Here is a 27,896-nt window from a genome sequence, read left to right as displayed (position 1 = left end):
TTTTATAAATAATAAAAAATTTAAAATTTAAATTAACTCAAAAATAATTTAATATTAGACTCATTTTAAAGGTCTCGATTAGACTTTTCCAATGATATTATTTTTATTAAAAATCAATTAATAAAACTAATTATATACTTAGTTTAACTAATTAGATTATTTAATAAACGATACATATGAAATTAAAATTTTTGAATACAATAATTATTAGATAAATTTGGTATTTTTAAGAAGATGAAAAGACAAATAGAATCGGGCTTTATCGTTTTAGTGGGGCTCCAAAATTTGGAGCCCCATTGTGGTAGCTCCAAATTTGGAGCTGTGTTGGACTTTCATCGGTCTCCAAATTTAGAATTTGGACCCCGATTAAAATTGCTCTTGCACTGAAAAAAAAAAAAAAAAAAAAAAAAAAAAGCCCCAAAGTGCTTCAAGGCGGACCTTGATTAGATTGGCGTATAAGATAGGCCTCCGGATGAGCTACTAGTCTTCACAAAGAATATAGACTAGTTATTTCTACACTCACCGCCCGCGTCCAGCTACTCGACCGCCGTCAGAACTATGTTGGGCCAGGTGGAAGATAAGCTTGCCTTTGCAGAGAAGAGTGTTAAATATTCTCAGTTACTTGAGGAAACAACCCCTGAGTCGATGGACTTCCAGAAAATGTCAAAAGAATGCATCAAAATTGTCGTTTTAAACAACAAAGTATCACCGCCCCCGAGCTTGTTTTCTCCTCCTAAGCACAGGAAAGAAAAACAAATGTGGATAACAAATTTATGGCAACAAAAGTCGATCAGAACTCCAGAACTTGTGCTTAAAATCTCCAGTACTTGAAAGAAAGAGAGGCCCAAGCTAGCGGCGGGATCAGTGCGTGTGCTGGACATCTGGAGCAAAGGAAAGAAGAATTAGGACATCTCCCCAGACCTGTAAGGATGAACTCTCCACCGCTTGCTCAAAGGCTCGCCAATCTGATATCTGAGTTGCGAAAAAAGTTGATGATCTTAAACTGAAACTCCATGATGCAGAAGCTAGGAAGAAGGAGACTGAAAGAGTTTTTATTTGCAATTTGATCATTTGGATAAGATTGATGTTTCAGCACCGAAAGTCCTGAATTTTGGCAAAGCTTCTGACCATGTGAAGTCCGAGGCGGAGGGAACTAAGGTTCCCCTCGTCTCCGCCCTCCGCGCCGCGGCGGACATGGTGTTGGCCATGGCGATAGCCGGCGGCAGCGGGGAGGCGATGCCGGCGGTCGCGGCTGCCGGCTTATGGGGGGGAAGTCGGTGATGGTGAAGGGGAAGAGGATGATTAAAGATGATAATAAGAGAAATTTGTATTAGAATATCTTTTTATCCTCAAGGTATTATAAGGTTTACGAGGGCATCTAAGTCATTTTAAGGTTAATTACGTACGTAAGCTAATTCTTCTTATTTTTCTGATGGTATAGTAATATTGAAATCTTTTAAAAATTTAAAAGGAAATATTATAAACTTGACAAATAATTTAATAGAAATTATTAATTTCTTTCTAACGATTAAAATTAAATAGTACTAAATAAAATTAATTAAAAGCACCGCTCACTTTTTAAATTATAAAAATAAATTAGTTATATTTTATTTCTCTCTTTAATAGAAATTGGCACTCCTAAGTAGACGATTATAAAAATAATAAATAAACAAATAATTTTTTTATTAATTAATTTAGCGACAGATAAAATTTATTTTTACTAGTAATTGGTTAGTACTAAATTATTGCTTTAAAAAGTTTAAAAATCGGGTATATTTTAAGGGGGTGTCTATGTAATTAATTCAAAAGAAAAGAAAAGAGAGACAAGCAAACCAATCACTACTGGTGATATCGCTCCACTCCACGCCATGGATGGAGGCGAAGCGGCGAAGAACAAGAAGAAGCTCATCATCGACACCGACCCCGGAATAGGTAACCTGTAATCCCAACCGACCTTTGAATTTGCGAATCGAACGGAACCCTTGGTTTTGGGATCTGAACCCGACTCGTGTGTTTCAGATGATGCGATGGCGATATTCGTGGCGCTGAATTCGCCGGAGGTGGAGGTGATCGGGCTGACGACGATTTTTGGGAACGTTTATACGACGCTCGCCACGAGAAATGCCTTGCATTTGGTAAGCTGATGTGAATTCCTTGTTAGATCTATGGCGTTAGAGCAAGATTTGAATTATACAAATTAGGAGTTCAATTATAATTAAACGGAGAAGTATCAGCGACAGCGATCACTTGAGCCTTTTTACAATTCTGAAGTCGCTGTCCTAAACAGACAAGTGCTTGCTTGGTCTCTAATTGTCAGCTTCAACGTTCTGTGTCGTATTCTAGCATGTAGATTGGGTGTTTGAACTATTGGAAAGTTTTGGATCATCATGTTGATGGCATCCTCCGCATTGCACAGCTTGTAGCAAATGTTCAACGCCACTAAATATTGTAGCAAAAGAGCATGGCCCTGTAAAGAGTAGTTTTATTATGGGCATTGCAGATCCTTAAAACTAAGCGGGATAATAGAACTTTAATAGCATACTTTAAGTTGTACAGTTGCATCTGGGGTATAAATTGCATGGAGAGAAATAGAGGGTATTATTTTGGGTTAATTGCGATTTAGTCTACGCGGTTTAGTTTAATTTCACAAAATTCATACGTATTTTCAACTTATGCACTTAATACCCATGTGGTGTTGATTAAAGTGCAACCATTATTTTTTCATAATATTTAATTAAACACAGGTAAAATTTGTAAATCCTTACTGGAGATAAAGCATAGGTTTTTCGACTTATCTAAAATAATACTAGTCGAATTTTAGATAACAAGGATATCATAAAACTATATATATGTTTAATACATTTTTCATATCTTTGTCATTTGAAATCTATTTAGTATTGAAAAATTTATTCAATTTTCTATAATTTTGTTTCTAATGAGGATTTTGTATCTGGTTTACTTAAATATAATGAAAAATATAAAGTTACACTTTAGTCAGTATCACAATAAGGATTAAGTGTTTAAATTAAAAGCATATAAGAGTTATGTAAAATTGAGCCAAACGACAAGAAGGTAAAGTGCAATTTCAATTATAATTATATATATCTATGTACCGGTCTGCTACTTGCACCAAACTATTGTGCTAGACTTCTATGTAGTGGTTTTTTATTCCAAACTCGAGGTAGTAACTTTGGATGAAAATAACTATCTGTCTATGTCATGATTACTGTATTTGGACTTGTTAAGCTTGTTTTCATTTGATTAATTTTAACTTGAACTTCTAATTTATGCAATTCTGCAACTGCTTCAGTTGGAGGTTGCGGAAAGAACTGATATTCCAGTTGCTGAGGGTTCTCATCAAACAATCATGGTATGGACTTATCATTTTTTATGTAAATTTATTGCTTATGGCTTATGTCCTGTTTCCTCTTTGTAAGTATAGACATGGCAAGACTGAATTGCCAAAGCCATATTTTTAACAGAGATGGAAGGTTTTGTTTATGAAAGATTTGTAGGTTCTTGTGAGTGGGTACATTGCTAGCATACATCCATTCTAATATGTGTCTTGAGTTTGTAACTATATTATATCCCGTTACTTCATTAAGACAGTTTAGCAACTCATCAGATTTCAGAGGTTCTGACAATTATGTTATACATATCTCCAGTTGTAGCTGTAAGCTTCACTGATGCAAATGTGTTTCTACACTGATAAACTTCTCTTAACCATTTGGATTTTGGTTTTGCTAGTTGAGAATTGGAGACCTATACACACAAAAACATATGCACCTATTGGTTGGTTTGTTTCCAGCACTTAATTGACCACCATGAGATCTATGGCTTTATGATTTTTGATCTAGTGAAATGTCTATTCAACCAGAACATGATATGGATAGTGCACAATATTTACATATGTATGTTGGAATAAGCATATTCTTCTGTGATTGTCCCCACTTTGACTAATTTCTTTCATTCTCTTAATGTCAAAAAGAAAGCAACAAAGCTTCGTATTGCTGATTTTGTTCATGGTACGGATGGGCTTGGGAACCAGAACTTCCCCCCACCAAAGGGACAGCCAATTGGTCAGTCAGCTGCTTCTTTTCTTGTTGAACAAGCAAATGAGTACCCTGGAGAAGTTACTGTGGTTGCACTTGGCCCACTTACAAATATTGCTCTGGTAGGTTTGTCTTTTCAGCTCTGTGCCGAAGATACTATGTCTACTTAATATTTCTTAATACTTATCATTATTCTGGCAGGCCATTGAACTTGATCCTTCTTTCCCAAAGAAGATAGGACAGATTGTTCTTCTTGGTGGTGCATTTTCAGTTAATGGCAATGTTAATCCAGCGGCAGAGGCAAATGTATGATTTATCTAGTCCAATGAGTGTACTATATTTTTCTTCCATTGGCATGCCTTTGGAATCTTTATCTGCTTGTTTTTTTTATTATTATGAGAACAGAATACGTCATAACATGAAATAAGCTTGAACTGCAACACCATTGCATGTATTGGTGGTCATGGATTGCCAAATGAACATAAAGCATGGTCAAAATCCACTTTCGGGTCTCTGTTTATAATTTCAAGAGATTTTGATTTTCATGGTACTGCAGTACTAAGGATAATAAATTGAAAGTTGAGCAGTACTCACAAGCAGTACTCACAAGTCTGATGTGATCTCGTGAACTTATGATTTCTGACTATAACGTCTAAATTGGCTTCATGACAATGATTTTTATCATTTGGTAAGCTCTATAACCCTGTTTGTTTCATTTATGATTATTCTATAATCTAAAGTCATCTTCTTGTTGGTCTAAATTGAAGAAACATAGGGTTTTCTCCTAGGTAGCATGAGTCTAAACTGAAGAAATATAGAAAAATCTGCAAGTCGATTACACTTTTACTTAATTATATTGCCTATTTTGCCTTATTTTTCTTTAGCCAGTAATTTGCGAACAAATTGCAAGAGGGTTAATGTTAGGTGACAGCTGGTCATAGAAGTATCAATTTCTGTGAAGCTTTGCGTATTGGTGGGGAAGGTGGATACATATGGTTCTATCTGCTTATTTCCAGTTTTAGAAGCAAAGGTTAGATGTGCAATATTTTCTAAACAGATATTGTATGCATTAGCAAAAGAGAAGTAGGATTTTTTTTTTCAAACGGCATTTTGGTACAGAGCACTGTTGTAATTGGGTCCTTATCTAAATGAATGATTATGATGATTAAAAAATTTCTTTTCATGATGTATCCAAAAAAAAAGAAAAAAAGATGTCCTGATCAGAAATTCGATGTTTTTATCATGAAGATCTTTTCTTTCTCATTATCTACATATTGAACAGATCTTTGGCGATCCTGATGCTGCTGATATTGTGTTCACCTGTGGAGCTGATATTTTGGCCATCGGAATAAATGTGACACATCAAGTTATCCTCACGGGTACATCTCATTGTTTTGAAATGTTATTTTTCTAATTGTATATATGATAAATTCTTTCAACATTAATGCACTTTCAGTGATGCAAATTCATGCAGAACCAACAGTTTTTGTTGCCAGTTTTCTCTTGAACTGAAGTCATTATCATTTATTGCTTTATAGGTTTGCCTTCATTTCACATATGTCGATTGTCGGGCTTCAAGCACAAACCTCACATTATAGTTCATAACTTTATGTCATCGTCTAAGTCTTTTATAAGAGCTTATTCTGGACTAATTTTGTCTATGATGTGAGGGAAAGCACTAGGTCTGAGTTGTCTGACATGAAAATATGTCTCTGAAATCAACACCCCCACCCCATCTCCCAACCCATTTTTGAGTGTTTGTGTGTATGTGTGCATTACTTGTTAAATGGATACTGTTAGAAGTTGGAGACAACAATTTGAAGCAACCCTTATACTGAATGACCCACTTAATTTGGTTGTGTGGTATGTCTTATTGGCATGTGACTGCACAATATGCTTCAACAATTGGCTCTTGTCATGTACTATTGCTGTTATGCAGGAAAGATTCTTTCTCTGAATTCATGCAGTGTTGCAGTAGTTTTGTTAGCCAGAGTTGAAGTTGCTGCTACATTATTCTGACTAGTGGGTCACAAATTTATCATTCATTGCAGATGCTGATCGCAACAGGCTTGCACAATGTCAAAGCAGATTTGCTAAATACTTGTGCAAGATCATAGGGGTTTATTTTGCTTACCACCATGAAGCTTATGCCACACAAGGTTCATATGGAATTGGTATATGTTATGTTGTAAGGGTGACAATGTCCCCAGCATACTGATGATGTGCATGGTTGGATGCAGGTGTATACCTTCATGATCCAGTAACACTTCTTGCAGCAGTCAATCCATCATTGTTGACTTATACCGAGGGTGTTGTACGGGTTCAGACTAGTGGCATCATGAGGGGTATCACAATATTTGATAACACCAAGAAACGGTCAGTAGGTTGTTCCCCTAAAACTGATTTTATTCATTTATTTATGACATTACTTTATCATGTGTGTGCTGTTATTTACTTATGTTTTCTCGCTTATAGTTCTAGGTGTAAGTATTATCTACTTGTTAGTAGGGCTATCAAAAAAACCTGTGAGATTGTGAGACTCGCGGGCTCGGCTCGATTAGACTTATATTATATATATAAAACGGGTTTAGAGCCGTTGGATCTTAGATCCAATGATTAGTATGACATGTGTAAGTAAACGAAAATCCTAGCCTCCAACCTTCATCTCCCCAAAGTTTCCATCGGCCAAACCCTTTTCACCACCGATCACCGAAGTCCAAAATAGTCAACTCATCTTCACTGGTCACCACTCACCACCGAAACCCTCTTCAGTCTTCACCATTGAAATCCAAAACAGTGAAACCCATCTTTACCAATCACCACTCACCACCAAAACCTCTTCAGTCTTCACAACTGAAATCCTTTTCACAGCTGAAATACAAAACGACAAAAGTTTTCATTGGCCAAAACCGTGAAACTCATCTTCACTGATAAAATCCTAGCCTTCATCACCGTGACACCCATCTTCACCATCAAAATCCATCTCTAACTTTACTACCGAACTCATTTCCATCGCTCAAACTCAGCTCATTTACACCAAGCTCCTGGTAAGGTTAGTTAATAATCTTCAGTTTGATTGACTTGGTTTTTCAAATTGGATAATTCATATTCAATTATAACTATCATGTTGTTGTGGGTGTTTTTGATGCTACTGCTTTTCACAATGATTTGAATTATCAAATGGTCACATACTCACATTCACATCTAACTTTGCTTGATACTATTTTCCAAGCTCCTACAGCATTCCTACAATAGTTTTAAGTTAGAGAAAGCATCAATGGTGATCGATTTATTGACATTGTTTCCATCCTATTTAGCCCGCAAGTTGTCAACCCGAGCTCGAGCCTCATCTAGCTAGGCTTGAGTCAACCCGAGCTAAGTTTTTTCAGCTCAAATCGAGCTCGAGCCAGAAAATAAAAACAAGGTTCCAAAAATCGGTATTGGGATTGGGATCGGCCGTCTGAAAAAACGATACGTATCGGCTGTATCGGCCGTATCGGCCGCCTGTATTGGATCGGACTATTTTAATTAAATAAAATTCTAAATATTATTAAAAATGTTAGAGAAATTTCTAAAAATTTAGAAAAAATTATAAGAAAATAAGAAATAATAATTACTCACATATAATGCCTAAAAAGTAAAAATCTCTTTTTCTCCCTCTCTTCTTTTCTATCCCTCTAATTGTTAGTCTAAAGTATTCATTCTCTCACATATTCTTTTTTTTATCTTTTTCTCTCTCTCTTTCTCACCTTTTTTTTTAATCTTTCCCTCTCCCTCACTCTCTCTTCCTTTTTTCCTCTCTCTCATACCCTTTTTTTTAATCTTTCCCTCTCCCTCACTCTCTCTTCCATTTTCTCTCTCTCTCTCATACCCTCTTTTTTTTTTAATCTTTCCCTCTCCCTCACTCTCTCTTCTATTTTCTCTCTCTCTCTCAAACCCTCTTTTTTTTTTAATCTTTCCCTCTCCCTCACTCTCTCTTCTATTTTCTCTCTCTCTCTCATACCCTCTTTTTTTTTTAATCTTTTCTCTCTCTCTCACTCTCTCTTGCTTTTTCCCTCTCTCTCTCTCTCTCTCTCTCTTTTTTCTCTCCCTCACTCTCCCTTCCTCTCTCTCCCTCTCTCTCTAGCCGATCCCACTCAGGATCGGCCGAAACTCGAATCCTTGATAAAAACCTCTCGAGCCAAGCCAAGTTAGGCCCAACTTGCTCAAGCTCGGCTCGTTTACACCTCGACTTGTTGGTGATGGCACTGATTATGTAGTTTCTAATAATAAGGATAGCCATGCACATATGCTCCCATGCACGCAAATTTTTTTAGTGCTCTAGAGCAAGAGCATCAAATAAGCTTGTTGGCTCACGAGGCACTCAAACACAGGTTGCTTGTGGCTCAGTTTAATCTCTCGCTTTTCAAACAACAAAGCTCAAGTTCAAATTTTGATGTCATTTTATAAACTAGTCGGGCTTGAGCTTATCCTTGGCTTGCTCAAGTTTGGAAATTAGCTCATAGAGATTGATATATAATGTATAGATTTATGTAGAACTTTTTTCACAAAGTTTCAATCTCAATTGGTAGTTAGTAACTTTTATTATCAGTTAGAGCTCAGTTGCTCAAATCTCTTCGGTAGCAAAAGTTCCAATATTTCCTTAGAAACTCAAATGATGACAATATTGGAAAAAATCAAGCCCGGAATTGGTATTTATAATTTTGAGCCAAGTTTGGCTCGTCGCACTCCTACTCTATAGTTTATATTAGCAGTCTGGTTTTGAAGGGAAACAGATGGGTGTATAACCAATTCCATGTTGAGACAAATTTTCTTCCAAATCTTCAGGTATGGAGAAATCACAGAATGGACTAATAAGCCCACTGTCAAGGTTGCTGTCACTGTTGATGCCCCTGCCATGGTGGAGCTGGTCATGGAAAGGCTTATGAATTCTTAGCAGAATCATTGAAAGCTTATTAAGCTGATCTAGAGTAATTGTAGACGATTGAATACATTGCAGGCTCTACATTTCTTCTGATGGAAAGATTGTGAGAACTGTGATTGATTGGCGCTGTTAACAAAATGCTCCACAAAAAGAGAAGCATTGTGTTACTGCTTAGGCATACTTATCTGATGACGATGGAATGGCAAATTCCTGCACTGCTTCAGTGTACTCTTAAGAGACTAAAACTTGTTTCTTCATCATCCCACGTTAAATAAGATCGATGTACCAATTTATCATGACAGTGTTTTGTGCATACTCTGGTTCTTTTGATGCACATTCTTGAGTTTGCCATTGTCTTACTTGCTATTCTGGAAAGTACTTATCATATTCTTGTGGTTGAATTTCACCTTTATGAACCAGCAGAGGGTTTCAGTAATGATTCAGGTGGACAAAATCATCATGCAAGAAGCAGGTAGTAGCAACAGACAAATTAATGATTGATTTCTTTGTTAGCCTCATTATTGTCCTTGTTTTAAATACGTCTGTTTATTCAAACTCTTTATTTTAGAATAACAGTTAAACATCGTAATAATTATTTTCTAAAATATAAATATTATTCATTAAAATTACATTTTATATCACATAATTGCTCAAGTATTAATTTACTCTTATATCTATCCCATTAATCTATTTTATTTCAAATCAAACAGTATTTATTATAATTTTATAAAAAGTAAAATATTTTATTCTCATTTTATATTACATTAAAAATAATTATTACACTTTTATTTCACAATCCTAATGAACTTAGAAATAATTATTTTTAAAATAGATCTCTTATTTTAGTACTAATAAATAAAAGTTATTATTTTTTAAATCTATTCCACGTGTAAATAAAAGGAAGGAACACCATAATCTTTCATGGATTAGTTCTTTTTACTTTGTTCTCAGATGATATTTGAAAGGTGGATAAAGCGAAATATACTTTTATTATTTTATACAATCTATCCTCGTTTATCTTGAGATCTAATTGATGCTGAGAATAAAGTTATTGTCAGTTATTCCGCTTCTAAAGATTCTTATTCCTAGTTATTGTATCTGTCTATCCTGAGTTCTTGATCAAATTCACTATCCTTCTGCATCTTTATTCGTATTAGTAAACAAACGTGGTTGCAGATAAATTTACTACTGGCCGAGTCCGACCGATATCCTTTCTTAAAATTGCACGATTACGGCTGCTACCAATCCTATTCACTCTTTTATCCACCCGTCGCTATCCGGATGGTGGTTTCGCGTCATAACCCTATAAATACTCCTCATCGGGGCCCATCTCCTTCCGAGAATTATCCTCTCCGCTATTCTCCGCCCTCGCGGGCTTTATCCCGAACCCTAGAAAGCAAAGCGAAAACGAAATGGCCCAAGAAATCTCCGATCAAACCCTAGAAGTCTCCGATCCCTCGATCGCTTCTGGTCCCGAGCCCTCGCTCACCCGGAGCGGCTCCTCCAGTCGCCTCAACGCCGGAGCTCCGGAGTTCGTCCCCAGAGCGGCGCCTGCGCCGCCCCAGCCGGCGGTGATCCACGTATACCACCCGGGTCCCTCGAGCCCACCGTTCTACTCCACGGCTTACGAGTACTACGGGGTGGGAGGTGGGGGGTTTGGAGATCGCGAGGCAGTCCAGGGGTTGGCGGATTCGGATCCCTCGCCGCCCCCGCCGGCGGCGGCGGCGAAGGAAGGGCTTTCGGATGAGGTTGTTCAGAAGATCACGAAGCAGGTCGGTGGATTTTTTTAGATTTGGGGGTTTGGTTTCATTTTACTTTCGTCAATTCTAGCTTAATGGACAGATCTCGAAAAGGAGACTTCCTGGGAGGTAATACTTTAGTTTGTGAATTATTTACTCATTTTCATGAGTAAATCGGCAGTCTTGAATTAGACCAAGTTGGGAGCAGCTGTAAGTAATAAGGCCGGTGTATGATGGCCTTATCATAGATTGCGTAAATGACCTTCCTATTTTACCACAGAGATATTGATTCAAGGTGGGCCTACATCTGATAATAGAAATAGTGATTCTGTTCTTCTATCTGGCCAAATGAAAAGAAAAAAACTTTTGTCAGATGATGTGGTTGCCCCCTTTGACGTCAGCGTTGTTGTTTTAAGGCCTCTGTAGAGTAAATTTTTATCTTCATTTACGTATGATGTCCTTGGTTTCTTCCATTCCCCTTTTCTTCTTGTTTAGGATGGTTGCTGATGAATATCAAGATGTGAGGAACTTTTTTAATTAATACCACGGTAAATGGTAGACTAGATATAATTTGCATTCCATGTTACTCATATATTTCGTTTGAGTAGTGCGGCTTATTCCGAGATGGAAATACCGAGTTGTTAGTTTAACAGTTGATCAGAAGCCTCCAAGGTGTAATGTAGTTTCTTTAATGATAATTTGCCAGCTGATTCTGAAAATTTTTAAGTTCAACTCTCAGCTTTATGGAAGAACTGAACTAGTTAGTGGGTCAAATTAGGGAGCCGAAGAATGCGTCTTAAAAAGTCATTTATTTATATAATTATATTTCTCTTCTTTTGGATTGAGCCAATAACTGGTATACGGGGACTTATAATTGACCTTGCTTAATAAGTTAATATTTTTTTATGATGGCAAGATAGTGCACATGTAGCCTATTGTTTCTCTTACTGGTTATCTCTGTGTCAGTTGTTTTTCTCTGATATTTGATTCAATTTTTCTTTTGTTCAGTGAGCTTATGATTTGACTGCCTGTGTGATCTTATAAAAGCATTTTTTATCTATCTACTTTTCATTTTCTCATATTATTTGAGTTTTACTTATGCAGGTGGAGTACTATTTCAGTGATGCAAACCTTGCAACTACTGAACATTTGATGAGGTTCATTACTAAAGATCCAGAAGGATTTGGTAAATTGTGCTGATTCTTTAATCTTGCACATTGATATTGCCCAATCTCTGCTCTCTTTTTGCCATAGATATGTTTACTTTTTATCTAAAATTGGCATGATTATTTTTTGGGTAAGCATATTTCATATTCCCATTTCGTCATTGTGATCTCAATATATTTAAAGTCCTGGACAAGGATTTCTAAGCATAGGCAACATGCAAATAGGATTTTGAGGATTAATTTTTCAGCTTATAGTGTCTGCAATTAGGGTTTCTCTAGTTTTCACAAGACTTATATGCTCTGCTTGGAAGGGCGATAAATTAAATTTATCCCCTATCATTTTTAGAGTTGTTCCAACTTCCAAACAACTGACATTTTGAGAGGGATAGGCTATGGGAAAGATTGATGTTGTGACAAAGGAAAAATGATGCTTTTATCCTTTTATCTAAGGATAAATAGTTCCCATGAAAAAGGTGGAATTATGTTTATTCCCACTATTTATCCTGCTTTATCCTTTCTTTCTGACCAATCAACATAATAAGTTTGGGATAATATTGCCTAGCATTTCCACTTCCTAAGGCAGCCTTTTGGTTAAGCCTTGTTCAAGGTAGGGTTTTGATGTCGTCAACCTTTTTCTTTTTCTTTTCTCTTGGTTAGGGTGCTTCCTAAATTTGTGGCCTTGATTTTGATCCAAGCCTGGGTAGCCATGCTTCTGTCTATGCTGGATCTAAAGCTTCATTTTAAGTCATCTTTCTTCACCCCTTCCCTACCTCTCGAATTCCTTGCTACATGGGATTGATTTTATTTTGTCAGTCAGATAATTCTTATTTTATAGTGTTGAGGATTGAATATTTGCATAGTAGATGGAATCCATCTGAACTTTTTAAGTTATGCGGCCAACTACATCCATCTGTAATATTAACTAGATTGTTATGCTGTTGAACATCCCTTAGATGGTATTTGTGATTGTGTATGGATTATGGACTAAGGATGGTTGTGCCTGTCGGATTAATAATCTAAAGATAAAATGCTATAATGTAGGTTTGATACATATATTATATTCAAACAAAAAACTAAAGACTAACATGTCGAAGACCTAAAAATATTTTTAAATATTCAATATTTTATTAAAAACATGTTATATGCATGATGAAGGCTTGCTGATAGTGACACAACACGGCACATACCTTCAGCACGCAATTACATTATGTCACATTGTGATATGGCAAGTTGGAACCAGTGCACTAAAAAAAATTACAACATTGGCATGGAAAAGATATAACTAGATCTCGACACTACACATCATCTTTAATCAATTTAGGAGCCTTATGCATAAGGCTAGGAATTAGGTAGGCTGGAATTATAGGCAACAACAATAATAGCAGTAAAAGATATTCTTGTCTCCAACCACACTCTTCATTGCTGGCCTGACTAATCAGGGTCAGCCTAACAAATCCTTTTCCTTTATTTGCTTTGTTTTGGGTATCTTTTTTATCAGGAAAATTTTCATTATACTACTCATCATTACTTGTAAAATAAGCTTTTCCGGTTCTAGATGGACCTCCTTGTTTAATTTAATCTCTTCTTTTTAACTTCTTTAATTGTATATCAAAATGGGAAGTGTCGTGTGCTCACTGCTTAGTTTTATGAACTGCTATATTTGATGTATGATACATTTAATCTCTTATGTAGGAAAAGCTTTTGTTGAAAGAAATGCATGAGAACTTTTTAGTATTTTAGTTTGTATACAAACTAAGGAAATATTACTCATTTCTGTGCAGTGCCAATATCCGTTATTGCAGCTTTTAAGAAAATTAAAGCTTTAGTCCACAATAACTCTCTGCTTGCTACAGCACTCCGGATGTCGTCAAAACTTGTAAGTTTTTCACATGATGTAAATTGCTTAAATGCATTGTCTGCCTTCATTTGCTTTTTCTTGCATCTCTTTTCTGCTAACCTATCGTGCATGCAGGTTGTTAGTGATGACGGAAAGAGAGTTAGGCGTCAGCAGCCCTTTACTGAATTAGATATGGAAGAGCTGCAGGTAACATTTCTATCATTTTTGTGCTGGTTTACTTTGTATGGTTATGTCAGCTGACATAAATACTTGTTCAAAATCACCCTCACCCCAAACCTGCAAAGTCACGTATTATTGTGGCTGAAAATCTTCCTGAGGATCATTGTTACCAAAACCTTATGAAGGTTTTTTCGGCCGTCGGCAGGTAAATTTCCATGCAATATGTGCATCTTCTATTAGACTATTCACAACTAGTAATGACTTGTACTAATTTTGTGATGCAGTGTAAAGACAATTCGTACCTGCTATCCTCAGACGCCTAATGGCACTGCTCCTGTAACTAATAGATCTGCAAAGCTGGATATGCTTTTTAACAACAAGGCATGGTTTTTTTTCCTTTTTTTTGTTTATTTGATATATTTACATCTTTCTCATTGTTATTATTATATTGCAAGAATTTCTTTTTTTCTTTGTTCTTGCCTCATTTTTAATGCCTCTGTTCCAAGACATAGTAAAATGTGCATTGAGAAATATTGTTCCTAGTACATATATTAACAACATTACATCAAAAACTATCTGAGTCATATTTGAAGGATAATATTCACTGTTAGAATTTTTAAGTTGTTTTTTCATTGATTTAGCTAATGGCAACTATTGTAGATAATTGATAATTAATATATGCTTACTTATCTTATGTGCGGCGTGAAGTAGGGGTGAGTTTTTGTTCGTCTCGGTCTCTATAATCATGGCAAATTTGTCTAGACCTAACCATTAGGCCATGTTTTGAAATCTGAACCTGACCCATTTTTCTGCGTGCTGGATCAATTTTAATGAGATAGGTAAGCAAGGGGTCCTTTAAAATTTATTGAAGTTTGTCTTTAGGTCTAGATGGCTTGGGTTGGGATTAAAAGGCATTAGCAAGTATGGACCTAGACCTGGATGTGACTTGGCATGATAAGGGGCCAGAATTTAATAAATACAGCTGATCCGACCGTCAAATGTTGTAATTAGGCAGCTCAAATTTGGTACTCAGTTCTGCTCGAATATGTAAATCCTAATCTTGGTTAGTTTTATAGTCCTGTGACCAATTTGTCTGGTTATCTTATGCAGCATGTTGGATATGAGCTTTGAACCATCTATTTTTGCTATTGGTTGAGGTCTACTTCCTAGTGTGAAAGATTTAGCACTTTACTCAGTGCTCTCCAATTTAGATTGCAGGTTGCAAGCTGTCATCTGTGAGAAACTTATGGAAAATAAGAAAATAATAAATAATATAACAAGAACATGTTTTGTTGAATTCCTAAATGCTTATGATGTGAAATATAGACCTTAAATTCTTATTTTACACTATAGTATTGATTTTCTCCCCTGACAATTTTGATGTATAGTTGCACGCTTTTGTGGAATATGAGACTATTGAGGATGCTGAGAAAGCAGTAAGTGTTTTAACATGAATTTGAAACTATGAGTTTGGTCATGTTGATGCCCACTCCTTATCCTGTTAGCTTGTTGCTGCAGGTTGCTGAGCTCAATGATGAGAGGAACTGGAGAAGTGGGCTGAGAGTCCGTTTACTGCACAGATGCATGGTGACCTAAACATTTTGTTCTTTTACTTTCTCTTTACCCTTTTCATACTACAATGAATGATTCACTACGTACCACTTTATAGGCGAAAAGCCTTCTAAATCTAATGCAAATTGCCCAGATGTTATGATGATATACCAGCAACATTAGGTCCTGCTACTTATTTCTTTTAGAATATTCCATAATGTTGTTGTGAGGCAATCTAGGATCCTGACATCCAGCATTAGAAAGAATCTTGTGCACTAGGATGCCCTTTGGTTTCTTCTACTGATTAGAGCAATTTGCTTCTCTTAGATTGCTATTTATTGTACTGTTAGTTGCTTGCTCTAGCAATCTATGCCAGCAGTTACTACTCACAACTAGTTATTGTCCTAACTTATTATTCTAACTTGAATACAGACAAAACATGGGACAGGGCGAGGGAGAAAGGGAGGCCATGAAGGTGATGGGAATGGAGAGGAGGATGCCTCCACATCAAACCAGCCAAACGAGAAGCTGCTTGACGATACCTGTCAACCATCTGAAGAGTCGCATGAACATGTGGTATGCTGCATTTTTTTTTTGGTTTGGCCCACTGCCATCATAGTACTTGATCTGGCTAATTTAGGCAACCTAAGGTACAATTTACACCAATATTATATCAAACTGGCTCCATTTGGTTCTCGATTGCATAAGCATGTCGCAAGCCACTTTTTTGTGTTTCTTTACTCACATTATCATATCTAATCTAGTTAATTTGTAAGTTGATGTAAAATTTACAATGCTCACCAGTTTAATATCTAAAAGGTTCCATTAATTCTTCTGGTATGTTGATGCATGCTCTTTTGTTTATATTTTGTTGTTGTAAGAGTTGATGGCCATGGTTTGTCACAGCGGATGGCTGTACTAATATGTGCCATTCTTGAGCAGGCTGAAGAGAATTTCAATGATAAGGATGCTAGCACAAGGAGAGGAGGAAGAGGTCGGGGCCGCGGAGGTAGGGGTCGAGGACGTGGCCACTACCACAGTAATAACCGAAGTGGAGGCTCCCATCCTGTTGGCACTCCACCGTCTAGTCACCATATCCATATCGAGCAACCAGCTGGAGCCAACAAACATCCCCCTGGACCTCGAATGCCAGATGGGACAAGGGGATTCACGATGGGTCGGGGGAAACCCCTTGCACCTTCTGATACGATTTAAGGATCTCTTGCACCTTCTGGTACGATTTAAAGATCTTCGAATACGTATTGTTGCCCCTCATAATATGTTTTGTATGTCAGGTAAAATGGTGTTAGAGGTTTAGAGCGTTGGTACCAGTAATAAGCTTCTGTTGGTATATTGTACTGTCCGGAGATGAGATCAGTGTGTGTGCTGTACTTTTGCCCTTCCGGGTTTATTTTGGTTTCTGATTTCTTACATAATTTCCATCATTTTGTAATATCTCTTTTGACAGTATTCTATAGTCGAAGAAAGAAAAAAAACAAAAATATACATATAGTACAGATGAACTTGATGACACTTATTGTAAGTAATGCATATGCATTTTTCGGACTTGCCTTTCCTACTTGGATACAAAAAAAAGCTTGTATTGAGAGTTGAAAACGAAGAGCAAAGGAATTATCGATCAGAGAAGCTATGTATGGATCAAGGCTTCTTGTATTGGTGCTTTAACAAGCAGTATAGAATTCGACTCGTTAAATGAGATTGGTGATTGGTGATGATGCTCACAGGGATCGACGATGCATAGGACCCAGCTTCAGTGAAGAAGCTGGTCGAAGGGACAGTCGGCCATAATTAGGAAACTCGATAGGGAATGATGGGAGCGTAGGATAAAGCTTTTAACTTCGTCAAGCCTCGTTGTCAATGTTAAATTTACTTTACAACAACCCAGGCGGAGACGAGACGAATCATCCTGTATGAAATAAAGATGATCTGGATCTTAAGATGGCTTTGGAAGTGAAACGGTCTCATAATACTCATAAGCAAGAGCGAGTGTACGCTCCCAGATAAGAGGAGATTGGCTCATTGTGTATTGTCGAAGGCTTCGACATTGTTACCGGTGGAATCAGATGGAACAAGGGAATGAAGTCAAGACAACTCTTTTGAGGAGAGAGGAAGGGGTGTCGTGTCTCCTTCAAAGTCCCACAAGGATCAAAAATCACAATGAAAGAAGAGATGGGCCAAAATTTTTCTCATGGAGCTTCACAATTTGGCAGGTCGTGTCAATGCATCGAGAGGCAGGCAGTTCCGCCGGAGCTTCCAGAGGAACATTTTTATTTTTAATTTTTTATTCGTGCTTGATTATGTAGTCTCATACTTTGCATCAAATTATTATTATGCTACATTACTACTGTTGCTTTATCTTTTATCTTTCCACATGATAGCTGATTCTAATTCAAACCCGACTCATCCGAACAAATTCAACCTGTAAGAATGATTAGGAAGTTAAAGGTTCTAATTATAAACTATCGCTATTATTTCTACTCCTATCCACAAATTAATCGTGCAATCTCGTCTTGAAACTACAAAATTATACTTGAGAATGCCAAGCAATTCTACTTTCGTTTCGGCTGATAAGGACCTTAGAATTTTTTAAAAAAAAATTAAAAAATATCCTCTTTTAATAAGTTCATCATCCCATACTAAAGAAGAGGTGGGTGGGTGGAGCTAACTCCAAGTTGCTTAGAAAATATATGTGGCGGCTTAAACCGACTTAGTTAATTTTAATACGAGGGTTTTTGTTGATAACTAAGCAATCAATTCTCCAAAATGGTTAAATTTGCTACTTATCATTAGCGAACAATATATAACTATTTAACGAAGAATTTAGGATGCAAGCAAGTTAGGGTATACTTGCAATAAGGCCCCTCTTTAATGTGCTTACTTATTAACTTGTTTAGTACTTGAGAAGCTAACTAGATTTATCTTTTTATTTATTTAAAAGAAACTAATAAGATGCTCTTAGGAGTACTGGTTTAGAGGTTTATATAATTGTATACCGTAACTTATGGACGAAAAATCTAACAGTCATTTTATGTCACAGAATAAAATATATATAAACAATAGTGATAGTTCAAGAAATCTAACTGTAATTATCCCTACTTTTAATTCAAAACACAAGATCACGTGTCATATATAATCAAATATAATTTTTTATTTATTGTTGGATAAGTTAACAAGGTAAGTAAAACCTCCAGGGTCTCAAGATCTATAACTACTGGATTGATTTCTAGTCAACTTTGAGATGAACTAATCATGTCTTTAAAGAAGAACTAATCATGTTCTTCAAGAATAGTGTCCTAATATTGGTGATGATTGGAAATGCATGTTATTAGCTAAATCTTATACACGTTAGACACTAAATTCTCATCTGATTAAGCTACTTGCTACTCCAGGCACACATGCATGCTATGCTGCTGACTTAGTGTTAATTAGAGAGGTTAATTTCACATGACTTGATCATTTCTTTAATCCTAGATCCAAGTTAATTAGGTCAAACCAACATAAACAAACACTGATATCCAAATCAAGCCACACAATTATAAAGGTTTTTAACATAATGTCACTGAAATTTTCTAGCTCTTTTCAAAATTGCCATTATGGTTACAATTTAGAGAGTAAAATGTTCATCATCACTATTTTTCCTTCTTATGAAAATAAAATGTTATTTTCTTACACTATAATACCATATAACTTTAGAATAAATTTAGACAACTTATACAAGAAGCAAAATGGTCGTTTCAGATCTAAGTTCAGTTTTAACAGTAATTAGTTAGATTTAACCGACATAATACCATTTTCTGAAAGAGCTTAATGATTTCGATAGTAATGATAAATATTTGAAAAATGTTTCAGTGATAATTATATAACAATCCCTATTCATACAGGTAAGATAAGCAGATCAGGAGATACTTCTATTGGGCTTTGTGCCCATCTGCAGGAGCTAGTGTTGACAAAGGGGTGATTAATTAAGCTCACATGGTTGCTTGATTAACTATTTGAGATTCCAAGTTACCCAAATGAAAGAAAAGAGATGTAGTCAATGAAGCCTAAGTGCTACCTGACTTTATAAGTCAGTCATGCATGTTGTGTATAGAAGAAAAGAAACTACAAAAAGTGTAACTTGGGTTGAAAACTTTGACAATATTGTTAGAAGTACATGAATCTCGACCAAGAGTGGATCCACACTTTATTAGGAGGATTATTTTATGTAATAAGTTATAGATTTTCCTACTATATTCGTGGAGTTGCTTCACAAATTAAATTGGGTTTCTTTGGCAGGATTCTTTAATCCAAGAGGATTAATCAGTGAAATTATATCAATGAGTCAAACACCAGAAAACCTCTTGAAATTAAATTTATCTAATTCAAACACATATTAAACTAAGAAATATAAACTGAAATTCTAGCTCATGTTATCAATCTAGCTACTAGAAACTTATTAACTAATAATCAATTCTTGATCATGCCATTGCATTTCCTCCTGATACTTTTAATCCAAAGAATAAATGAAAGATAAAAATATTACACATAGGAAGACTTAAAGAAGATGCCTATAATTAATTAATTAATTATATCTAACTTAGCATTATACTAATGCTGCTTATATTACGGTTAGCCATGTGAGCCTTAATCCTACAGCAAAGGAAGGGCCATGTACGTACGAATAGAGATTAATTAGATAATCATTTCATATTCCAACGCAAAAAAAATAACGGCCAAAAACTGCTTTCCGTCTTCCATCCTACATCCTAGGTGTAGGAATTTGTTACGACCGCGTACTTGGCATCACTATCATTGATAGACGTAGCCAATTGTAGGCATGCAAAAGTATTCAAAATGTAGGAAATTCCTGCATGCAGGTTGCTAGAGATGGGTAAGGATTAATAAATATATATTATTTATTTCCTGCTTATCAAGTTGAGCTACTAATTCTCTTCACACTAAATTTAACACTATAAATACACCCCCCCAAACATCCCTAACTTCTGCATCAAATTAATCCTCTATCTCTCTCAGTAAACGTAACTCCATTAATGGTGCAAAAGATGAGCATTCTTCTTCTTCTTCTCTTTCTCTTCTTCTCCTTCTTCACAGCAACTCATGCAGCTTACAACGTCTTGGACTTCGGCGCCAAGCCCGACGGCCGGACCGACGCGAAGAAGGCCTTCCTTAAAGCATGGGCCGCCGCGTGCGGAGCCGCCAAGCCGGCGATGGTCCACGTGCCGTCCGGGAGGTACTTCGTAAGCCAGGCGATCTTCCTCGGCCCATGCAAGAACAACAAGATCAGGGTGTTCATCGACGGCACCATCCTCGCGCCGACGGGAAACAACAGAGACACGCAGTGGATCACGTTCAAGTATGTCGACGGCTTGTCCATCTACGGCGGCACCCTCGACGGGCGAGGGCAGTCCATGTGGGCCTGCAAGAGAGCCCGCCGGAGCTGCCCCATTGCCACTACGGTAAGACGAAGATGATTCAACTTACTTAAACCCTACCTTTTCTAGTAATGTTAAGATATTAACACTCCGTTTATATATATATATATCTATATCTATATGCAGTCCTTCACGATTGGCCAATCCAAGAATGTGCTCGTACAAGGGCTGACGTCACTCAACAGCGAGGGATTCCACATGTCGATATACGCAAGCTCCGGCGTGACGGTAAAGAGGGCGAAGTTCTTGGCCCCCCGCGACAGCCCCAACACCGACGGCATCCACATCCAGATGTCGAGCTACGTCAACATCGTCAGCTCGATCATGAGGACCGGCGACGACTGCATCTCCATGGGCGCCGGCACCTCCGCCGTCTGGATCGAGGACATCAAATGCGGCCCTGGCCACGGTATCAGGTCAGTCGTAGTTTCATATTTCTAATAACATCAAAATTATTCTGTAAATTAAGAATTCCTTTTTTTTGTGCAGCATTGGGAGCTTGGGGGGGTTGCCGAAGGAGCCCGGGGTGCAAAATATAACGGTGAGCAAGGTGGTGTTCTCGGGTACACAGAACGGGCTAAGGATCAAGACGTGGGGGAAACCCCATGATGGGTACGTTAAGGGGGTCGTTTTCCGACACGCCGTCATGAATAACGTCCAATATCCCATCGTCGTTGACCAGAACTACTGCCCAGGAAACATCAACTGCCCGGGTCAGGTAATAATAATAATAAATAACCCTTTCTGAGGAGATTTGTTTATCGTCAAATATTAATTCTCTCTTCGTTTACTCACACAAACATCTCATATGGTATTTTTCTTTTTTGTTCTCAGAGCTCCGGAATCAAGATCAGCCAAGTGTCGTACACCAACATCCGGGGATCGTCGGCAACGCCCGTCGCCGTAAAGTTCGACTGCAGTCCGAGAAACCCGTGCATCGGGATCGGTTTACGGGACATAAAGCTCACCTACAAGAACAAGCCGGCACAGTCATTCTGCAAGAATGTCAAGGGATCCACCTCTGGGGTGATGAACCCTCCCAGTTGCCTCTAATTAGTTTGCATTACTAAATGAGAGTGTATTAGATGTTAATTAGTTGTGGATTAAAAAGCCTATCTATCTATCTATCTATCTCCGGCTGGCCAAGTACTCCTCTCAGTACTGATCGGATCTGAGAGATGGAGCCATTATAGGCCCATTTGATTATGTTAAGATCCCTATTGGAGAACACTTATCTATGAGATATTTGAGCATAGATTTGTTCAATAAATGGCTTCAATTAATGAATCAACATTTTGAAAGATTCATGAGAAACCGAGGCGTCTTCCTAGTCTGATCGTGGCACCACAATTTAACTATGTCTCAATAAATTTTAATTAATTGAGTTATAACGGTTGGATTTTACATCTAAAAGTAATTAACAGTGTTTATGATTATCTTAGAAAGTACTATCAATTTAAATATAAATCACTTACTTTTCTAGGCTTTTTATTTTCCGGTCGTTAAGCCAACTTGGACTTTATAATGATTAAAAAGAGTTTTAAGGTGAGTTATAAACCTCAGATCAAGCCTTTATCAATTGATATCAAATTCCATGCAAACGCTTTTTTTTTTTTAAGATGAAGCTCAAAGGGTAATAGTTTTATTAATCCAGATAATTAATACATCGATTATAATATGATACATAGAATGAGAAGATGAATAGCGTGACGAGTCTATAAATAGACAATACTAATGAAGAAAAGCAAAGTAAGAGCCATCTTGTCTATAGTGAACAAATTGGTAGATGGAGTGATCCATCTTATTGCTTCGATAGACTCATAGAGTGAGTTATGTTGGTTTGGATTCGGTGGATGTGGCTTGGGTTAAGTTGGGAGAATATATAATAGGGTTTATGTCTCAAATGTATGAGAGTTGTAGAAAGTGTTAGAATATAAAATATAAAATTATTGTTCTCTAATAGTTAAGCTTTTAAAATAATTGATGAATTAATATAATATCTAAGTCAAAGATCATGGATCCAAATCCTGTTATGTCTATTTTACTTAGAAAATATAAAATTTTATCATTTAAATTAAATCTACTTTTTAGGTCCATCAAAATACATTAGCTTAGAAATAAGAAAAAGTGTTAGAATATAAAAATATAAAAATTATCGTTTTTTAAAGAGCTTAAGTTTTCAGAGTAATTAGTGAGTTAACAATAATATATAGTTTCTCTCTTGTTCTCTCTTCTTAGTGTATATAAGAGATGATTTAGAATGTTAGGTCTCTAGAATTTTTCGACTATAACACTCGAAAAGCGGTAGTTGCTTAAAGAAAATATAGCTTTCTATGCTGGTATCTCATATTTTTGATAGCGGATTTGTTCTTTATGCACGATGACTTAGCCTGAATTTAGGTGAACAATATATATCTTTTGTTGTGGTTATAATTATACTTATAGATACTTCTCCTGTGTTTTCATATATATTTTTTTCATCATGCTTGCATGTCTTGCTAGAACCAGAATAAGTTATTAAAAATTTTTCCTCTAATATGTTCTTCTATAACAAAGTAAACAGTTGGCGGCTAGGTGGAGTAAACTCCCAGTTGCTTAGAGAACAAATATAGCGGCTTAAACCGACTTAGCCCATAACTAAGCAATCAATTCTCCCAAGCAAGCGATTAAATCGGCTACTGTTCTATGTCTCTAGAATTCTACAATCCCACCCAAATTACTTTTTAATATCATTAATCCAATCTAACCTTATCATTAGCGGACAATGTATAAGAAATAAAAGTAGAATAGAGATTGCACAATAGACGGAAAACACCATGTGCTTAACTATATATTAACTTGATTAGCAAGAGTATATATATATATGATTGAAGTATTTGCATGTTAGGCAATAAATATTGCTCATATGATTAGCTACTTACAATTGTAGGCACACATGCTCTGACGCTGACTTAGTGTTGGAGATGATATGAATGCATATTATATATAATTTCACATGATATGATTGGTTTTTTCTTAATCCTAGATCTAAAATCTAGGTCAAACCGAACATAAACTAACTATGATATCCAACCTAAGTATTGAAGTTTTTTCTAAGAACTTTGCACTTATATGTGGAGATAAGCAGAACAGCATATGCATGCATGTGTTTCTTGGCAACGATGTACTTAAATGAATCGTATCTAGCTCTACTCGTTGGGCTTTGTGCCCACACATGCATGGTTGCTTGATTAGTTAACAGATTCTAAGTTCTAATGACCCCAAGTGCTGCCTTAATAACTCAGTCATGACTCTTGGATGTCTAGATGAATTTAAGAAGGAAACTTAATTGGATTGGTAGATTCTCGCAATTGTTACGATAATTTAATTTAGTTTAATTTTTTCAATAGTGTACATGCATATAATAATCATGTTGTACTTGAATAAATATTAGAAAATAGGAAGTAAAAGTGGATACAGGAGAGATTTTAAACCCACCATGTTTAGAAAAATTAGAATTAGTTAATGCAAACGTTTAACTAATTAATCCAACAACTAATGGAAAACTTAGTATGCAGGACCTAAGATTATATTATGATGCTTAGATTAGGGGAGCCATGTGAGCCTTAATCGTAGCAAAGAAGTACGAGCATGCACGACTAATCACTAGTGATTAATTACAAGTTTCCACATTAATTCCCATGCAAATAATAATAATGTAACCGCCAAAACTGCTCTGCAACTCTCTCTCTCCTCCTTTGTAACGGCCGTACTCCTCCCCCGCTCCCCCAAACGAAGAAACGCTTCAGCCTTCAACAAGACTGCTGAGGATTCACTGCCTACAAGGATGCAGGAATTTGTTACGATCGCTTATGTGAGTGATAATACGTCCTCTCTTTTTCTTTTTTTCATAGGTGTGGATGTTGAAAATTCCTGCAACCAGGGGGTGCAGAAATGTAGGTAGCTAGTGAACTCAGACACCAACTTCATTAAAGAAAGATGACCTTAATAATTAATTCCATCTTATTCCTACTTATAGTTTGATTGCTTATAACGTTGAACTATAATACTATATTTTTACATCACATTTATCACTATAAATACTCCCCCGAAACATCCCTAACTTCTCCATCAGATTAACTCTCCCCCCCTCTCTCTCTCTCTCTTAAGTAAACATAACTCCGATAATGGCGCAAAACATGAGCGTTCTTCTTCTCCTTCTCCTCCTCTCCTTCGCCGTAACAACTCATGCAGCCTACAACGTCGTGGACTTTGGCGCCAAGCCTGACGGCCGGACCGACGCGGCGAAGGCCTTCCTCAGCGCGTGGGCCGCCGCTTGCGGGGCAACCAAGCCGGCGATGGTCCACGTGCCGGCCGGGAGGTTCTTCGTGAGCCAAGCCCGCTTCGCCGGCCCCTGTAAGAACAACAAGATCAGGGTGTTCATCGACGGCACCGTCGTCGCGCCGCCGGGTAACAATGGAGTCGTCGAGTGGATCGCGTTCAAGTACGTCGATGGATTGTCCATCTACGGCGGAACCTTGGACGGGCAAGGGCAGTCCATGTGGGCGTGCAAGAAGGCTGGCCGGAGCTGCCCGATCGCCACCACGGTAAGAGAATTCTATGGACATCCGTCCAATGGAAAGTTTCAAATAACACCCTATAAGTTTATAATTTTCCAATATAATTTCTTTCAAACGTGCGTCAAGGTTATTCTAGTAACTTGACTCGTAGAGTAATATAAATCCTAGTCCATAGACATACTAAAGCTCACAGAGGAGGTGTGAATCACAAAATTAACACAATCGTTAGGGTGTAATTCAAAAAGTTTCCCTCATACTAAAATAATAAATATTTACACTGCAGTCGTTGACGATTGGGCTATCGAAGAACGTGCTCGTCCAAGGGTTGACTTCCCTCAACAGCGAAGGATTCCACATGTCGATATTCGGCAGCTCCGGCGTGACGGTGAAGGGGGCGAAGTTCTTGGCCCCCGGCGACAGCCCCAACACCGACGGCATCCACGTCCAGATGTCCAGCTTCGTCAACATCCTCTCCTCGACGATGAAGACCGGCGACGACTGCATCTCCATGGGCGCCGGCACCTCCGCCGTCTGGATCCAGGGCATCAACTGTGGCCCTGGCCATGGCATCAGGTCGGCATATAGCTTTAAAGCTTTCCGAAAACGATAGATTTACAATACCATAATCGTACATAAATAACTGAAATAGTACTCTTTTTCTTCTCATTATAAATACGTAGCATCGGGAGCTTGGGAGGGTTGCCGCAGGAGCCCGGAGTGCAGAATATAACGGTGACGTCCGTGGTGTTCTCGGGTACCCAGAACGGGCTAAGGATCAAGACGTGGGGGAAACCCCACGTTGGGTACGTCAAGGGGGTAGTTTTCCAACACGCCGTCATGAATGACGTCCAGAACCCCATCGTCGTTGACCAGAACTACTGCCCCGGAAACATCAACTGCCCGGGCCAGGTAAGAACACTCTTTTTATTTTAATTTTTCATTTCAGACCCTGCATTATATAAATATTCTTTTTCTTTGTTTTCTAACACAAACATATGGGTTTCCAGAGCTCGGGAATCAAGATCAGCCAAGTGTCGTTTACCGACATCCGAGGATCATCGGCGACGGCAGTCGCCGTTAAGTTCGACTGCAGCCCGAGCAACCCCTGCACCGGGTTTGGTTTAAGGGACATAAAGCTGACGTACCAGAAAAACAAGCAGGCGCAATCCTTCTGCAAGAATGTGAAGGGATCCACCTCTGGTGTCATGAACCCTCCCAGTTGCCTCTAATAAGAGTGTATTAGATGTTAATTAGTTGTGGATTAGTCTATTAAATAGTCCGGCGATCTATCTCCGGCTGGCCACCTACTCTTTCTCGGTACTGGGTCAGATCTGAGAGATTTGGGCCCTGATGGAAGCATTTGTACTTTTGGGCCCTTAGCCCATTTTATTCTATTGAAATCAGTATGGATATGGGCCGTAATAGGCCCAATTTGCAAATTATTGGTCAATTGGTTTCAGTGATACAAGTACATTTGTTCATATAGATTGCTTATATTATGATTAATTTTATTTTTATTTTGCTTCAAAGTTCCTTATTAATTAATTGTGGGTATATATATTCATATTTTTATATATGCATGTATACCCTTTAAAGCTCATGAGTTTATGAGAAATTGATGAACCTTTCTAATTTATAATTCAAAGACAAAAAAAAAAGTCCAAGTTAGGAGTCAAAAGACGCTCATAATAACACATCAAAGCGGCACCCACGATTTGACCAAGACTTATATGTACATAGACCATTCCTCTCTCTTCCCAAATGGAGATGATCTGGCACAATATCTCAATACCAAGTAATGTGAATGCAAGAAGGTCTTGTAGTCCGGATTGTAGACAATCTGCCCCCTAAATTGGGGAGTTAAGATGAATAGCAAATATTACTCTTGCATTTTTTCTCTTTCTCCACACTCGATGGCGACGACGGGAGGAGAGGACGTGCACCAGCGAAGAGCCACAGCGTCAAAGGTGTCGGAGCCGGAGGAAACCAAGCAGACAGCAGCGGGCAAAAGAGCTCATACGGAGGGCGCGAGATCCTGGGCCTCTGTGGCGGCGGGGAGCAGGAAGGCAAAAGTTAAGCCGAGATCTATCCCGGCAGAGATACTGGCTAAGCTACGCGACCAGCTGGAGGACAGCGTGGTAATCGACCCAGAGGTGCTGGAGACATGCCGAAATCGGTGGAAGCTAACCTTATTTGGCAGATTCCTGGGCAAGGGTATACCGATGGCTTGGCTGAAAACCAGGCTAGCCATTCTATGGGAGGGGATAGAAGGCTTCTCTATCTCCGACATGGCTAAGGGCTACTACGTATTCAGATTTGAAAAGAAGGAGGATCTCGACCACGTCCTGATCAATGGACCATGGACAGTCCAAGGCCAAGTCCTCAACCTTATCCCATGGCGCAACAACTTTCGGCCGTCCCCGGAGGCTTTCACT

At 37.8% G+C, this 27,896-nt stretch overlaps 4 protein-coding genes across 5 annotated transcripts; all 4 read left to right on the top strand.

The window, feature by feature from the left end:
- The first annotated feature begins 1,771 nt into the window (after positions 1-1,771).
- On the top strand, positions 1,772-9,272 carry LOC140762977 (probable uridine nucleosidase 2). 2 transcript variants are annotated; one of them, XM_073100988.1, is made up of 9 exons: positions 1,772-1,932; positions 2,020-2,135; positions 3,311-3,370; positions 3,989-4,174; positions 4,254-4,358; positions 5,335-5,431; positions 6,104-6,211; positions 6,293-6,428; positions 8,880-9,272. In XM_073100988.1, exons 1-9 carry the CDS (start codon positions 1,869-1,871, stop codon positions 8,986-8,988), a joined length of 981 nt encoding a protein of 326 aa, XP_072957089.1. In that variant the 5' UTR covers positions 1,772-1,868; the 3' UTR covers positions 8,989-9,272. The 2 variants fall into 2 exon arrangements, with proteins under 2 accessions (XP_072957089.1, XP_072957079.1); XM_073100978.1 differs by having other exon boundaries at positions 1,783-1,932; positions 6,293-6,436.
- A 1,034-nt stretch (positions 9,273-10,306) lies between these two features.
- On the top strand, positions 10,307-17,015 carry LOC140759471 (la-related protein 6B-like). Its single transcript, XM_073096050.1, has 10 exons — positions 10,307-10,748; positions 11,820-11,901; positions 13,663-13,757; positions 13,854-13,925; positions 14,024-14,103; positions 14,183-14,279; positions 15,287-15,334; positions 15,417-15,485; positions 15,882-16,025; positions 16,392-17,015. Exons 1-10 carry the CDS (start codon positions 10,389-10,391, stop codon positions 16,662-16,664), a joined length of 1,320 nt encoding a protein of 439 aa, XP_072952151.1. The 5' UTR covers positions 10,307-10,388; the 3' UTR covers positions 16,665-17,015.
- Positions 17,016-20,493: 3,478 nt separating this feature from the next.
- On the top strand, positions 20,494-22,167 carry LOC140765267 (polygalacturonase-like). Its single transcript, XM_073104258.1, has 4 exons — positions 20,494-20,926; positions 21,029-21,318; positions 21,392-21,620; positions 21,737-22,167. Exons 1-4 carry the CDS (start codon positions 20,501-20,503, stop codon positions 21,953-21,955), a joined length of 1,164 nt encoding a protein of 387 aa, XP_072960359.1. The 5' UTR covers positions 20,494-20,500; the 3' UTR covers positions 21,956-22,167.
- Positions 22,168-25,055: 2,888 nt separating this feature from the next.
- On the top strand, positions 25,056-26,892 carry LOC140764747 (polygalacturonase-like). The gene is made up of 4 exons (XM_073103482.1): positions 25,056-25,488; positions 25,745-26,034; positions 26,142-26,370; positions 26,469-26,892. The coding sequence occupies exons 1-4, from the start codon at positions 25,069-25,071 to the stop codon at positions 26,688-26,690; spliced, it is 1,161 nt and encodes a 386-aa protein (XP_072959583.1). The 5' UTR covers positions 25,056-25,068; the 3' UTR covers positions 26,691-26,892.
- Positions 26,893-27,896: the final 1,004 nt, after the last annotated feature.

Source organism: Typha angustifolia, chromosome 1 (genome assembly GCF_048772165.1).
Source record: "Typha angustifolia cultivar Huaian chromosome 1, ASM4877216v1, whole genome shotgun sequence".
Classification (NCBI taxonomy): Eukaryota; Viridiplantae; Streptophyta; class Magnoliopsida; order Poales; family Typhaceae; genus Typha; species Typha angustifolia.
The sequence above is the reverse complement of the archived record's forward strand: the minus strand, read 5'-3'. Positions and strand labels throughout refer to the sequence as shown.

Excerpts from the sequence above, each read along its gene's own strand:
- LOC140765267 (XM_073104258.1), top strand. The coding sequence starts at position 20,501 with ATGGTGCAAAAGATGAGCATTCTTCTTCTTCTTCTCTTTCTCTTCTTC. Across the intron at positions 20,927-21,028 it reads GCTGCCCCATTGCCACTACG|TCCTTCACGATTGGCCAATC; the intron begins GTAAGACGAAGA and ends ATCTATATGCAG. Across the intron at positions 21,621-21,736 it reads ACATCAACTGCCCGGGTCAG|AGCTCCGGAATCAAGATCAG; the intron begins GTAATAATAATA and ends TTTTGTTCTCAG.
- LOC140762977 (XM_073100988.1), top strand. The coding sequence starts at position 1,869 with ATGGATGGAGGCGAAGCGGCGAAGAACAAGAAGAAGCTCATCATCGAC. Across the intron at positions 4,175-4,253 it reads CACTTACAAATATTGCTCTG|GCCATTGAACTTGATCCTTC; the intron begins GTAGGTTTGTCT and ends TTATTCTGGCAG. Across the intron at positions 6,429-8,879 it reads TTTGATAACACCAAGAAACG|GTATGGAGAAATCACAGAAT; the intron begins GTCAGTAGGTTG and ends CCAAATCTTCAG.
- LOC140759471 (XM_073096050.1), top strand. The coding sequence starts at position 10,389 with ATGGCCCAAGAAATCTCCGATCAAACCCTAGAAGTCTCCGATCCCTCG. Across the intron at positions 10,749-11,819 it reads TTCAGAAGATCACGAAGCAG|GTGGAGTACTATTTCAGTGA; the intron begins GTCGGTGGATTT and ends TTACTTATGCAG. Across the intron at positions 13,926-14,023 it reads TAGATATGGAAGAGCTGCAG|TCACGTATTATTGTGGCTGA; the intron begins GTAACATTTCTA and ends AAACCTGCAAAG.
- LOC140764747 (XM_073103482.1), top strand. The coding sequence starts at position 25,069 with ATGGCGCAAAACATGAGCGTTCTTCTTCTCCTTCTCCTCCTCTCCTTC. Across the intron at positions 26,035-26,141 it reads GGCCCTGGCCATGGCATCAG|CATCGGGAGCTTGGGAGGGT; the intron begins GTCGGCATATAG and ends ATAAATACGTAG. Across the intron at positions 26,371-26,468 it reads ACATCAACTGCCCGGGCCAG|AGCTCGGGAATCAAGATCAG; the intron begins GTAAGAACACTC and ends ATGGGTTTCCAG.